General features: G+C 36.9%; 1 protein-coding gene across 1 annotated transcript; it reads left to right on the top strand.

Annotated features, from left to right (window-relative positions):
- The first annotated feature begins 25 nt into the window (after positions 1-25).
- On the top strand, positions 26-14046 carry nagpa (N-acetylglucosamine-1-phosphodiester alpha-N-acetylglucosaminidase). The gene is made up of 11 exons (XM_059568297.1): positions 26-233; positions 1307-1789; positions 3467-3606; positions 3796-3904; positions 4510-4638; positions 4716-4915; positions 5552-5599; positions 5811-5939; positions 6518-6649; positions 9935-10013; positions 11100-14046. Exons 1-11 carry the CDS (start codon positions 163-165, stop codon positions 11329-11331), a joined length of 1752 nt encoding a protein of 583 aa, XP_059424280.1. The 5' UTR covers positions 26-162; the 3' UTR covers positions 11332-14046.
- The last annotated feature ends 1241 nt before the right edge of the window (positions 14047-15287 follow it).

A 15287-nucleotide genomic window follows, 5' to 3' on the forward strand; every position in this document is an offset into this window, starting at 1 on the left:
ACAGCGAGCGAAAAAATGAATGACAGATAAAATCTGTTGATCACGTGAATCGCATCACATGACCAGCACATGTGAAAGTCCTCTCATCGAAGAAGACGGATATAAACGGGACAGTAACTTTATTCTATTGCATTTTGTTTGATTGTATAATACGCATGTCTTATGGCAACATCGTATGTGAATTTCGTTCTTATATATCTAGGAGTATGTTTGTCTCAATGCAAAGACCTCCGGTAAGGACGTGTATGTTGATGATCAAAACTCTTGAAGTTGAATGTCTGCAAACCCCTGGCTGGGATGGAGATTTTTAGAATGACAATTTTGTGGCCTGTTTTCCTCGAGTTCAGCAGTTTTGACTTATTTTGAAAATCTCTTGCAATTGGCTTTTTATTCTAAAAGACTTTATAATTAGGTTTCAGTTTAATTCCTCGTTAGTTGCCTAATTATTGCACGTGGAAGAAAAATATATGGTTGCTGCTTCTCTTAAAGATGGTGTCAATTTTAGAGTGCCATTCATAAACTGTATTATTGAACATTATATATTACCTGTCTCTTTGACAGACCTAGGGTTTATAAACAGATATAAATAAATAAAAAAAATCTTGATGACACTAGTGGTTCAGGAGTCGCTTTAATTTTATTTGTGCACAAGTTGTATATATATATATATATATATAATGTATATGTATATATGTGTGTGTGTGTGTGTGTGTGTGTGTGTGTATATATATATGTATATGTGTGTATGTTACTACTATTTTGTCAGTTAACATTATTTTAAAGTTACCAAAATAAGACTTCAACAACAGCGTCCCCTGCTGTCTATTTTTTTTTTCTAAATTCTTCTAATATAGAAACTTTGAGATAAATTTGCATTATTGTCTTAACTGGAGTTTTCATTAGCTCTTGTGTACACACACTTGCAGTACAGTACCGCACTCCCAACTGAATCTACAGTTAATTTGCATATTGAATTTACATTAGTGTAAGAGGATCCCACCAATCACATGCTGAACCTACACTTGCATAAGGATTGCGCAATCAAACATCTGCTGCTCCTCAACTTCCTTTTTTCTCAGATAATGTTGTCTTGGGTTTTGCAAAACAACAGGTGTCTATGAAAGAAACATGAACACATAAAAATGTGCTTACTCAACAGAACAATGAGCCACATCCACATGCTGAGATCTAGAAGAGGGATTCATTTTCTCAGAATCAGTTACACATGCTCCAAATTAACCTAACTAGCTTAACAAACACAATTTGCTCTTTATTTCTCTGATGTAAGCATGTTCATTTTCCACAGACATTCTTCGGATGACGATCTCTTGTTACCCTACTCCAAATCCCACGGCCCATCTCATTCCCACCGCCATGTGAGGGACTGTCAGCCCGTCGCTCATGGAAATGTAACCCACGAAACCTGGGCAGCAAGCAAACACTCTAACTCTCCAGTGTTCAAGTCAAATATATTCATCTCCGACATCACCGATGACTCTGGTGTTCACAGATGGGCGAGCGGCCACATCACAGAGGTTCATGACCCATTGAGATCCGTGTCCGTTCTGGAACCAAAAGGCCCTGGAGGGTGCAGGTGGAGTCACAGAGAACTGGTGGAGCTCACTGCCAAATCTAGAAAGTGCCTCGTCGCCCAGAATGGAGGCTTCTTTGACACTGCAAACGGACAGTGTTTGGGGAATGTCATAAGTGATGGGAAACTGGTGAGGAACAGTGGAGGAATTCAAAATGCTCAGTTTGGCATCCGAAAGGATGGGACGCTAGTGTTTGGGTAAGGACACAGCCAAAGGTCTCATCCTCTACAGTCTTTCTTCTGGCATGAGTGATGTTTTGCAATACCACATGGTTTGTTTTTGTGTGGAGACTGAAGAAACAATAGGCTTTTCCTGGTTGGGTGCTGGTGTACTTTTGACCTGTCTACAATTAAGCTGTGCTTTTATATCTGTATCACAGCCTTAAAGAGATCGGTCATCCTAAAATTTAAATTCTCTGAATATCTTTTTTGAAGCCATATGATACTTATTGGAACGCAAAAGAAGATATTTAGTAGAGTGTACTTGAGTGCACTGCTACATTATAAGTTAGCATACATCTTTAAGCACAAAGTGGTTTCCTGCACTGCAGGGTGCTGTAACAAACCTCAGCCTAAATACGGGTGCAGAATTTGGAGGAAGTGTTCGTGGGAACACAGGGCCCCTAGAACATCTGTTTCCTAAAATAGAAACTTTACAAAAACATGGCAATATTGCACAATGCACCAGTGTGCTTAATAATAGGCAGTACTTTGGAACACTATGTACCCAGAGTGTATGTTCAGTCATTCATTATGACGTTAAGGGCCTTTAACCGGAATATTCTGACGTTAGAAAAGGTGTTCATATTGCATATGTTGACATTCACCTTGATGAGCTTTAAGGAATTCAAAGCAGCCTATAGTCAATAGAGAATAAAATAGTGCACATGGTAAGCCAGTTTAGTAAGAGATTATTAATGTGTTGCTTTGCTGACACAGTAATCGTTATCAAATCAAATGTTTGCTTTTTGATAATTAATTAAGTTTTTCATTTAGTTCACACTTTTATACAGTGTGATATACAATATGGGTATTATAGGGAAAACCTTTTGGACCAGCCTGGTGTTAAAGAAAATTTTGTGGCTTTTAGTTGGCAGTAGCAAAGTAAATGCTCTTTGTCTAACACTAAAATAGTGTCTGGCTAGCAGTAGTAAGTAGCAAATCATAGTTAGTGTGCCTTTGGTTGTGATAATATTTATACTTTGTTACCTTTCCAAACAGTCAGCTTCTTCTGTAAAGGAAGTTGCTAGAATGTATTTGTTTTGAAAGTGCCTTTCATTGCTTTAGTCCATAGTGCAGTCTGTCTAGTGTAGTGGACACAACCGATCAAAAGCTTGGGTCAGTAAGGTGTGTGTGTGTGTTTTATTTTTTATTTTTTTTTATTTTTTATAAATCAAAATATATTTTTACATTTAACAATACATTAATGAAACCCTTATGCACAACTGTTTTCAGCAATCAGGAAATGATTTCTGATGATTTCTAAAGGACCATGTGACCGGTTAATACTGAGTAATTGCTGCAAAAAATTTGCCACCACAAGAATAAATTATGCTTTCAAAATATTTAAATAGAAAACACTTATTTTAAGTAAACAATACTTTTTTTTTTGATTAAATAAATGCAGCTTAGGTGAGTATGAACAAGAGACTTTTAAATGGCTTCTGGTTATTTACAAAAAAATATCCCACCCCACCTTATTTCAAAAGGAGATGCATCAACACAGAAAAGAAAATTGTGCCCAAAACATATTTAAAAGCAACCCCGTTATGTGCTTTGACTCTGAACTTACAGCCTTTCAGTTACCAGCCTAGATTTGTAACTATTATTTAGGCTATATCTGTCTCACTTGCTCTTTCTTGTGCATTTTCTTAGCTACCTGTCTGAGGATGACATCCTGGATCAGGTAAACCCTTTCGTGCAGTTGATCAGTGGGGTGGTGTGGCTGCTGAGAAATGGTGAGATCTACATCACTGAGAGCATCCATGCAGAATGTGACAAAACACAGGAGACCGGTAAGATTAGACAAGATTCTGGCTCCCTAAAGCTTGTTTATCTGGCTCCCTAACGTTTTATACACCTCATATCATAAAAAACTGTATTTTCAACAGCAGTTCAGGGACTTGTCCTGTTGTTTTTGAATACATCTATGCTCCAAGATTATAATATAACATTCAATAGGTCCTTAATCTTTCATATTGCAGGGAACTTCCAGTACTTTGTGAACGTGATATCTGCCCGTACGGCAGTGGGTCACGATGCAGAGGGCAAACTCATCCTCTTCCACGTCGATGGTCAAACGGGTGTAAGAGGGTGAGAATAGACTTTGAACCGGAGCCGATCTCAGCTGTTTAACACTGTAAACTTTGATTCCTCCCCTTCTGTCTGTCTGTGCATGCTACAACACTAAGTAATCCAAAATGAACCTTGCTCAAGAAGACAATGCAAAAGCAGAATGTTTTGTTTTTTTTTCATTCAGGGAGGGTATAATCATAATCAAGTTTTTTGGTTTCTTTGATTCCACTTGTAATAAAACATCATAATATACAATAAAATTCTAAGGATTGGGGTCCGAACATTTACTTTATTTTAAGTGAAGATATGTTAAATTGATTGACAGTAAAGAATTGTATAAGGTTACAAATGAATGCTGTTCTTATGAACATTTTATTCATTAATGAATCCTGAAAAAAAAATTTTTATAATGGATTCCACAAAAATATTAATAAGCACTGCTGTTTTCAGCATTTCTTATTGCAATAATAAGAATACTTGGGTTTCAGCTTAGTTTTAAAACCTTTATTTAAACCACACTGGGCCATCTAAAATCCAAATGCATGCTAGTGCATACCAGAAGTTCAGGTACAGTTTAGTTCAGTTTATTTTTACACATGTTTACTAAACCGCTATCTTTGCAGTATGAACCTCTGGCAAGTGGCAAAGTTTTTGAAGGAACAGAATGTCATTAACGCCATCAATCTGGATGGAGGCGGCTCGGCCACTTATATCCTCAACGGATCCCTGGCCAATTACCCTTCAGACAACTGGTGTGTAAATGCAAAACGACACATTTGCAAACAACTGCATGCTGAGATCTTATTACAACATTTTCACGTAATTGCAGCAAAACTTCGGAGTGGCACTGCCCACGGGAGGTTTCCACTGTGTTGTGTGTTCATGAGGGGCTGTGCCAGCCGGAGGACTGCAGCGGACATGGGCACTGCGTGGAGGGCCGGTGCGTCTGCCAGCAGGGCTGGAGCAGCCCAGGATGTGCCAATCTCACATGCCAGACTGAATGTGGAGAGCATGGAATCTGCAATGAGAGTGGGTTGCTCTCTCTCATACACTCCTTTATATCACAAAAGGACATTATGGTCACACTTTACTTGAAGCTTTTTTTAATACATTGATTGAGCCTTGTAATGCACCCTGTTATGCATTATATGATCTCATTAATAATTCTAACCACAGTTCAACACCTCTATTCATTGTTACAACTTGAGAAAATATAACGCATTAAGAATTATTCATCATAACATATTCATTGTCTGCTTATCTAAATGCATGACTAAGTAGCCACATAAATTGATCTATATTAGATGTAACAAGGAATCTGCAAATATTATAATGCATTTTAACTTTGGTTACAGTTAAGTAAATATATAATGAATAACTTTCTAATGATTGATACATAAAGGCTAGTGTCAAATAAAGTGTTACCGACATTTGACATTGATTTGTATAAGGCATGTAGCTTAAACTACATCCTTTAAACTAGATTAAATTTAATGCTGAAAACATACATATTGTTTGTAGTTAATTAATGTTTTTAACAGAGAAAATGATCTTGTATTTAAGGTAGTATTTCAGTTTTTTTTTTTTTTTTTTATAACCCGTTAACTACATAATTCTCTCTAATTCTCTCTCTGTTTTGCCTTTCTTATCCCTCTCTCTGAACAGATGGATGTGTGTGCGATGCTGGATGGATGGGTTCAAACTGTAGCCAAGGTAACGGCAAAATCAGCTTGGCTGTCATGCAGATTCTAAAGGTCAAACTATCAAATAAAGATCTGAGTGACTCTTTACTTGGGAGTTCATTACATTTACATTTAGTAATTTACTCTTATATATGAATTTATTAAAGTCAGCAGTGATTGGATATTTTAAACCAAAATGCTTATACTTCTACAATGAATAACATCTGTCTGTATCCTCACAGTATGTGCAGCAGGTTTCTATGGCGATGACTGCAATCAAACATGTGCATGCGCACACGGAGGCTCATGTGATTCTGTTCACGGACAGTGCACCTGTCCTGCTGGTTTCCATGGGGATTTCTGTGAGAAAGGTATGCAGTCTAATCTCAAATGTTTTCGGTATATTAACAGATACACATTTGATATTTTAACATGGGCGATTATGTTTCCAGATATATGTTTAAGAGTTGCCTAAACTTATGTCATAAAACATACGTCAGAAAGAGCTTTATTGCCAAGTATATTTGCACATAAAAGGAATTTGTTTTAGAGTGTCACAAGCTTCCAATACATGGAGACAAATAAAACACAGATAATATATAAATTATATATTTTGGATGAAAGTGTCAGTGAAATGTAAATTTTATTGCTTTTGCTGCAATGTTTTGAAACACTGTTTATTGGCAGGAACTTAATCTCAGCAAATACTTACCTAATGCTCTTCATTTAGTCCAACAGTTTGACTTTAGCACAAAACTTAAAACATACTCAAATAAGCTCAAAAAATACTTCACACACACACACACAAATATTAAGTGATGTTTCCGGAACTTAAAACATATTTTTGACCAACCTTTCTTTCTTGCAATGCCTTCTAGAATTATGCACGCTTTATGCTGTTTTAGAATGGATTATCTTAACTGTGTCTCTGCTCTCTTTGTCGTCCCAGAATGCCCTCTTGGATTCTACGGGCTGAACTGCAAGCAGACGTGCCAATGCCATGACACGTGCCCATGTGACGCGGTCACAGGAAGCTGCAACACCACATACCAAGGAGAGAGAAACATCAGCCTGCACAGAGGTGCCGTACAGCCCCTATTAGCACTCACACGACATGTAAACAACACATACCCCGTGTGACGTCTCTATAGATCCGTTTAATGTTCACACTTTCTCTGCACATAACTCTGTCTGCTTATAGCTTCGGCCATCAGCATTCCTCATTGTTCTTCTATAAGTGTGCGTATGCTAGTGTCTGTCCACAATTATCTACTGTAGAACATGGCATGCAAATTACCTGAAATACTAGCCTTAAAGGTCCCATATTGTCAAAGTTGAACTTTCCTGGCTTTTTTCACGATAACTGAGGTCTAGGGGCTATTTAACTACCATATAAATTTCTAAACATTCAGTCCACAGTAAAATGCACACAGCCTGCTTAAAGTAGCTGTGATTTTACGTGAACCATTGTGACTTTTGTAAAAAGTTGACATCAGAACTACACATTCGCCTCCTTCAGTCACCACCCCAAGCACCGCCCACCGTCCCACCCTCCTTTTGTCAAACCCCCAGACAACATTGTGTCCGTGCCATTGCTGAGCACTGAGCAACAACAGCACTGAAACATGTCGAAAAAGTTCACTTTAACAGCAAAACCTGATTGGCCGACCGTAACGTTACACTCTCACTCAAGGGATGGACGATCTGACAGGATTGTTACTATGAGGTGGATCACATCACAACGTGTATAGTTAAGACAGACTCATCGTGTCTATCTAGCACGTCATGTTGAAAATGTATATACATTTAAATTTCAACAGGCAACTATTTTTTACAGCTAATCGTCAGTTTGTTGTTTTATACACATGCACAGACATTTTGTCATATACGACATCGTGAGATGCAAAAAAACATATGGCAAGAAATTTGTTGTCCATAACAACAAGACAATACTTTATTGAACCTTTTGAGTAACTGTGCACTGCAAACATGAGCATTTTTGATGAACGTTTCTGTCCTGTCCGCTCGTTTTATCGCTTTTAACCATAGCATGTCATGTTTGTTTGTCTGGCAGTGGCAGCAGATATCCGATCAAATTTCTAATTTGAGGCTGTATTACATCAATTCTGGCTCCCAACATCACAACAAGATAATATGTTAAGCTCCTTAGCTGAATCTGTGCTGGTTCGAGTGGGCTGCCTCCAGCTAGCGCTGTGTCACTCAGGAAACAACATGCCAATCAGAAGACAGGCTCATGAATATTAATTAGACAGTCTAAAATCGACCTGTTCTTAGCAGACCTCCTGAGAAAGGAGCTGTAAAAATATGAGATGATTTTTGGTAATTATACCGCAAATATATATTCTTAAGGACATCAAAATCTAAAATAAAACTCCAGAAAAGTGTACAATATAGGACCGTTAATGGATCTCAATTTCTCACCATCCTTTTTCCACTTAACTTTGGGCTGATTTCGTTGGAATTTTTGTATTTTTTTATTTAGTATTTTTTATTTAACCGATCCATTTAGGACAATTATTTATTTTAAAACATTATATTTATTTTATATATATATAAAATAAGCTTAATTATGGTATGCAAATTCCATAAAACCAATTGTTCCTACAATCTGAAAAATTTTAACCTGAAAGAAATATATTGCCAATTTTGATATGTCATTTTTATAACATAATATAATTCACAATAGGCTTGAGTTTTTCAGGTTATATTTGTATGTTGGAACATGTATATAGAAACATATACACACACAGTCACATTTTGTTAAGTTTATTTTAGATTCTAATCATTCAGGGTTTTTCTTTATTTAATAAGCAGTTATTTCCAATTAATTTATCCAAAAGTTTATCTAGCCAAAGTATCTGATGATTACTCTCTCTCTCTTTGCTCATTCACTCTCAAATGATTGCAACCTCTCCACTTAAACTTGCTCACACACATCCTCAAACAATCTGTGATAACAAAGCTGCCGGTTGTTTGCTGTGGGAGTGTTGAGAAAAGAGACCTTGCAGTCTACCCAGCAGCCCCTTGTGTTACTGATGACCAGTGCCATAGAGAAGCTATTTGTGTCAAGACCAGAAAAACCTTGTCAGCTCATTCTAGCCCAACTCTCTGACCTCTGTCATTTTTAACGTGAGAAGAAGCTGCATTCTCAGACTTCCCTGCAGAGAAATAATAAACCCCAAACCCCTGTTCACTGGAGTTCAGGAACAGGCCATTCGTTGACACCACGGGCTCATTACGATCCCATCTGCTGTGCACGTGAACAGCTTTCTGCTTATCTTTCTCTGTCTTTTAGGTGACCGCCTTCTCCATTGTTTGCTCTATGTGAAAGATTTGATATCCAGTCGAATCTTTCCTTGATGTTTCATATAAAAAATGTTGTGTTCTATACTGTACTGAACTCCAAATGTAAATCCAAATTTCGGAATTTGGAACTGCAAAAAGTAGTCTTTATTTTCAACAAGGTCTCTGATCTTTGCAGTCTTGCACAATCTAACATAGGCTTTCCAAAATCTGTAAGTGAATAATAGGGCAGTGCATGGCTGTATTAGACCTGTATTAGACAGTAATTGGTGCAGAAAACCTGTTTAATTTTAAGGTTCAGCGAATATGTTGCAAATGGTCATAAAAGCTACATTTAGATCGTTGTTGTGCAAAAAGCTTGACTGATATTATAATTGAACTTTAAAAGAAAAAGGATATTTGATAAATCTTAATATTTTCTTTATGCATCTTAAATAATATTATATATTAAAAATCAGTGCCCATTATGAATTAAGTTGCGGTCACATTTGCCTCTTTCTGCAAATTTTAATAGGCAAAATCCAGTCATTCCAGTAGGAATCCATGTGTTTTAATAATAGACCGTATAAAAACAGGTTTTAATGTGTGTGCGAAAGATTTCCCTTCACAGATTTTGAAACCTATTCAAGTTGGTCACTTAAATTTGGGGGTTGACCAACATAAAGCTGCTTGTTTTGAAACTGACTTCCGTGTGAGCTGTGCTACATCACCAAACATCACTACACTCTTGGCCATAGACGATGGACATTTTTCTTTTCTGCTAATTTTTTTCTCTGAATTATCACCAGTGTGACTGCAGCTTTACTTTACAGCCACATTTGGATGTTTATCAAAATAAAAAATAATTTCATTGACCGTAATAGACACTGATTTACCAACACACACAGAAAAAATTAGTTGCACTTGCGCTTCTGTTTCCCACAATTACATCTGAAGTTAGGAAAGGGGGGAGAGGAGAAATATGCCTGTAATGGAGGGTTATTGTCCTAACAAGGGATTTGATTCAAAAACGTTGTTGTTTTTTTTCCCCACAATCTTTCAGCTGGTTACTGCCTGGCTACCCAGATGTGGAGGGAGTGGAGACAAGAGAAGGCTCATGCTCAAAAACCATATTTATCTGAGTAAGAGCTCCAAATCCCCCCAAACACACACACACACACACACACACCATAACAGCAGCCAACGTGTCCTCTCACCACTTCATGAGCAATAAGACAAAACATAACATTTTGTCAACCTTAATTACTTACTTTGAGTCAATACTGTCAGATACAAAAACCATGTGTACTTTCATGAGCAAAATATTTTTATGAATATTTATAGGTGTAGCATGCAATTATAATAAAAAAAAATAGAATTAATATATAACTAATTTTACATAGCAATTGTATATTAAATCCAGAAGCTGTTTTGTTTCTTGTTGATAATCAGTCCTAGTCTAAATGAGAAGATGTCTAAAAATCCAAAATAATTTCTGAAAGAGCTGATATGATATGATATGAAATGGAAAATATAATTTAAGACTATAGCTCAGTATTTGATAAGACTTAAATATTTATCAAAATAATATATTTAGTAATATATAATGTTGTTACTATATATAATACTAAATAATATATATTTTATATTACAAAAAATATATACCATTACCTTAATATAGATATGTTAATCTATGTGAAATTTATTGAATTGTGGACTGAGGACAGGTGGTTTTGATAAAATCACAGTGGTGCATTTGTGTTCTAGTGAACATCTCTGGTTAATTTACATAGGGAAATGTTGCTGTTTTAAAAACTAAATGTTGGATACAATTATAGGACATGTTTTTCCTATGCCTTAAAGCCACAGTTTCCACAACATGAGACTCAAACAACTTGTCATTTATACCATTCTCTATCTGCGTGTTTGAGTAACTTGATTATTGCCATGGAAATTCACTCTGACAAATTCCAGGCCCTTGTTTAACAGAACGGGCTTTCTGACAAATCTGAACCAAGTTCCCCCCGACTGTACTGTTAAACAACTCTGTAGCAGCGGAGTGGCACAGATGAATTTAAGTCAGCTTGGCCTTTCACATGCAAATAAGGGATTGTACAGTGTGGCCTTGGTTGCAGTCAAGTGCTTTGTGGAGGCTGTGGGCAGCAGCAGTGGAGTCAGAGGTCAAAGTGCAACTCCTTGCCCTGAGAGTGTTTTGTTTATGTGTGCAGACAAAACTGGTTGGTTGTCTGCGCTATCCTGGCAACGTTGCTGCTGGCCAGCCTCGCCGGGAATCTTATCCAGACGTGCAGAAAATGCAAAGCGCACAGGCAGAAGGCAGACTACTCCTACTTGCCGCTTGGAGAGATCAACGGGTCCATGGAGCGAAGCAGAGGACAGGGGTTGAAGTCTGGGAAAGTTCTTTTTCAGCAAGAAGACTCTGACTCGCAAGACTCCTCATAACCAGGTTTCTAAATGTATGCATTTGTGCAGGGTTATGCAAGTGTGCCATCCAGCAGAGAGCAAGCGAGCTAGCTACCCAGAACAAGCCCTCATTAGTCTGAGGACGAGGACAGGGTTTGTTGTTTTTTTCCTGCTGTGAATCGATGAGCTTTTGGAAGCGCCTCTTCGTCTTTGGATTAGGGCGCCCAAATTGGCGATGATGGACAATGGGATGGGTGTTAGCATCCAAACAGCTGTCTGCACGGCTCAGTGCGTTCACATGTAGATGCCAGTTCAACACATGCCAAATGCCCTGATTGTGCAGTTTGACTGCATTTTGCTAATTTTTTGGTTTGATTGGGTTTTTTGTACACTTTCATATTCGCTGCTAGTAATGTAAGAACCAGTTCCTCAAGTGACATCCTTCATAATTTAAAATACTATTTCACTGACCTCAGTGAAGACTTTTATTTTGGTCTTGATGAGAAGAGAAGCAATATCACCACAAAGCCTTTTTATTGACAGAATGGCCCATTTGTCCCACCTGTTGCCATAGCAACAGACGTGTTTTGAACTATGGACTCCTTTTGAGAAATCCTTCCTGCAGGAACTTGCCAAACTGCTATTTTGAAACCGTTTTATTGAATGATTTTTCTTCGTCCTGTGGCTCTAGAGGTCATTCAGTTTATTTTGATTTCTAGCCCTCAGCCCTTTTGTTTCTTTAAATGCCTTGCCAACTCCTGCCAGTTTTGTGTGTTGTCTTAGGCACTTAGAACCAGGCATCGAAACATGATATGAAAAAAAAAAATATCAAGGCCTGGATTGTTTTCTCACACTCACTAGAAAAGCAAGAGAAGGACATTTATTTTATGCTTGGCTCAAAGATGCACTTTTTTCTTTTTCTTTTTTTTTTCTTCCTTCTCCGTTCTAAAGCAGTGAATCCAGGCTTTGGGAAGAGGTTTGAGTAAAGTATTTTGTTCAGGTTCTGTATTCGCTCTGACGCATGACATGAATATTATGGAAAAGGAACATTTACTCGAGTGTGTAGTTCCTCTGTTTCCTGTTTAGCATTCAAATAGATCTAGGCTTGTCTTGTTTTAAGAGTTTCAAAGTTTCATTGGCAAACAAAGAGACATGTGAACGGATGAATTTCATTAAACCTGTCAAAACGTTCCAGATCATATTAAATTCCCAAATCAGCCGAATAAAGAATCATATTTTTCCCCTTAAAAATGTAATTATTTATACATTTTGGTAGTGCTTGTACTTTCTTTAATATATGCTAATTTAAATACAGTGAAAGCAAAACACCAAGATACATTACGATAATGAGAATTTTGGGGGAAATTTGCTTACTTGTAATTAAAAAATAATGTTATTCTGCAAAATATATATTTTTTTCTAGTTGGTATTTTGAGGTGAAATATAGCTTGTACATCGCCCACAAAGTGATGTCTTTAGTTACAGAATTACAGAAATATAATTTCATATATAATAGTGAAAGGTGTTTGTCAGCGGTGTGGAACATTTGACCGTTTATTAACTTCCACCTAGCTCACTGCATGCTTTGCATATCTTCTTCACTGTCAGCGACCTCCATGCTGATCACCTTGACAGTTAAAAAGACTTTAATCCAGGTTTTTGATGCATTTTTTTATTTTATTTCAATCTAATCAAGGCAGATGCCGCACATGTTAAAAAAGGTACTTGTTTGTCCACTGTTTGGTGATTATGCTGATCAGAGTGTCTGAGGTTGCTTACTTCTGAGTGATTTTATGTTGCATGTCCTTTTGTTAAACACTAGTAATTGATATCAAAAGAACATGCATAATAAATAATGGTACATCTAGTTTGTTTGCACAATTCCTTGTGCGAGTAAGTATTTGATTTAAAGTTATGTTAGATCGCTCTAATTCCGATCGTCTGGTTGCTCTCAAGTTGGCTTGACATTGAGGTTAGTTACAGCCTAACCTATGTGCTTGACCTGTTAATTACTTTTACCCCTTGTTTATGGTCTTGGGTTCATGCAGGATCATTGGTGGATAGCCTTTCGAATTTCAATGAATGTATGAAATAAAATGATTACAAAATATGAACTATGAGATTTTTCTATACGAAATGGCAATTATTTTTTATATTGCATATGTTCGTGCAGAAAATGGCTGGTTTTCCACTGAGCACCTTCCAAAAATACATTCACATTCCTAATGTATATTTTCTATACACTGAATTAGTTACTAAAATTTGACTTTATAGGTTATATGAGGTTATATAAAGAGTGACTGCTTCATACATGTCAGGTTGCTAAACAAATACACTGCTGATTTATCTGTTTTGAGATAGAATGTGTCAGGTCACTAAAGGACACAATTGGTTGTCATTGCACAGACTGCAAATGAAAGGTGTGTTCTTCCAGAGAAGTTAAAAGCCTGTTTCTCCTGGGTGTGTTCAAAAGAAAATTGTGTTAAGGAACATATTTGTGCTTCTTCATGTTTCATTTAATTTTATGCTGCTTTGTCAGTAGTATTTAAATGCCATGTCAGTAGCATTGTTTGTCACTTGCTATTCTATTAAACTCCTTGCATTATCTTTGGAACATTATTCTTAACATAATGCAAATGTGAGACTGTCTTTTCAAAAGTTGTTAAATAGCATCGAGTCCATGGGTCCCAAATCAGGTCACTTTAACAACCAACAAAACAACTAATAAAAGCCATTTGTGCATGTGCTTTGTCATTGTTTTTCATGATTGTGTGGAATTTTCCCTTTTTTTCCCCACTACATTACACCAAACTCATCTGTTTGACATATTTAGCATCTGACATGGTTAAGGATGGGATCATCTCTCGTCTAAAAAGCTTTATATTGTATTCCTCTCCAGCTCTAAAAAATGACACGATCTTAACAACAGTAAAAGTGGAATACTGTACACCTTAAGGCATGTTAGTGTGATATAATACATTATATTCAATGACAAAGTATATCTTTCTCCATTTGACATATAAAAAATTGTTCAGGGCTTTTCAGTCATTGTTTCAGGCCTTAACTTGATGCTGACACTTTTTTTATATACATGCTTTAGGGTGTTTGGTATGCAGAGGAATATTTCTAGAGGCACAAGATTCCTATGACATTTTAACTGCAGTTTCTTTACAAGCCTCATTATTAATGAAATCTCAAACAACCACAAGACATACAGGTTCTGACTGACAGCTCACTGACACACACGCTCGTGCCTCCACCTGCATGTCTATCCTCTTTACATGATGCAATCCTCTATCCAGATGTCACACTAAGCTTCTTTGCATCATCATCCCTACTCCCAATCTCCCTCCACCCTAAAGGCCCGTTCACACCAAGCACGATAACTATAAAGATATAGTTCTAAAAATCGTTCTCTATATTAAAGAATAGCATAGTCCACACCACAACTATAACGATAAAGGCACAGAGAAACGATATAGTTGGAATCACTTTCAGAACGTTTTTTTCCCCTGATGAACGATAAAACATTGCCAACCAATCAGAATCAATCCTGCTGTATTGAGCTCGACAATTAAAAGCAGCAGACGTGACATCAAGCTGTGTCAGAAAAAGAGGCTCTGGAAATGCCACAAAGATTCAATGACATATAAGTTTCATCATCCATGGACACTTGTATTAATTACATCAAAGAATGACTCACAAAAGTTACCACTGATAATATATGTGTGGAACTGTATAAAGACCACCACAGAAACTATTATATTGCGTTACTATCCCTCACAGCCTTGTTTTCATTTGCTCATTTAACGTCAAATTAAATAACTTGACTATGGTTTATTGCACAACAGATTTGGTACATGCCCTAAACATTAACAGAATTACATCAGAGTGTGGACCTCTGAACGGTGGATGGTGGATAATATGTTGTTTATATCAGGAATGCTGTGAAATCAAAAAGGACAATATGTTCTGTTATGGCAGGGTTTGATAAA

The sequence above is a fragment of the Carassius carassius genome, chromosome 15 (assembly GCF_963082965.1).
Source record: "Carassius carassius chromosome 15, fCarCar2.1, whole genome shotgun sequence".
Taxonomy (NCBI): Eukaryota; Metazoa; Chordata; class Actinopteri; order Cypriniformes; family Cyprinidae; genus Carassius; species Carassius carassius.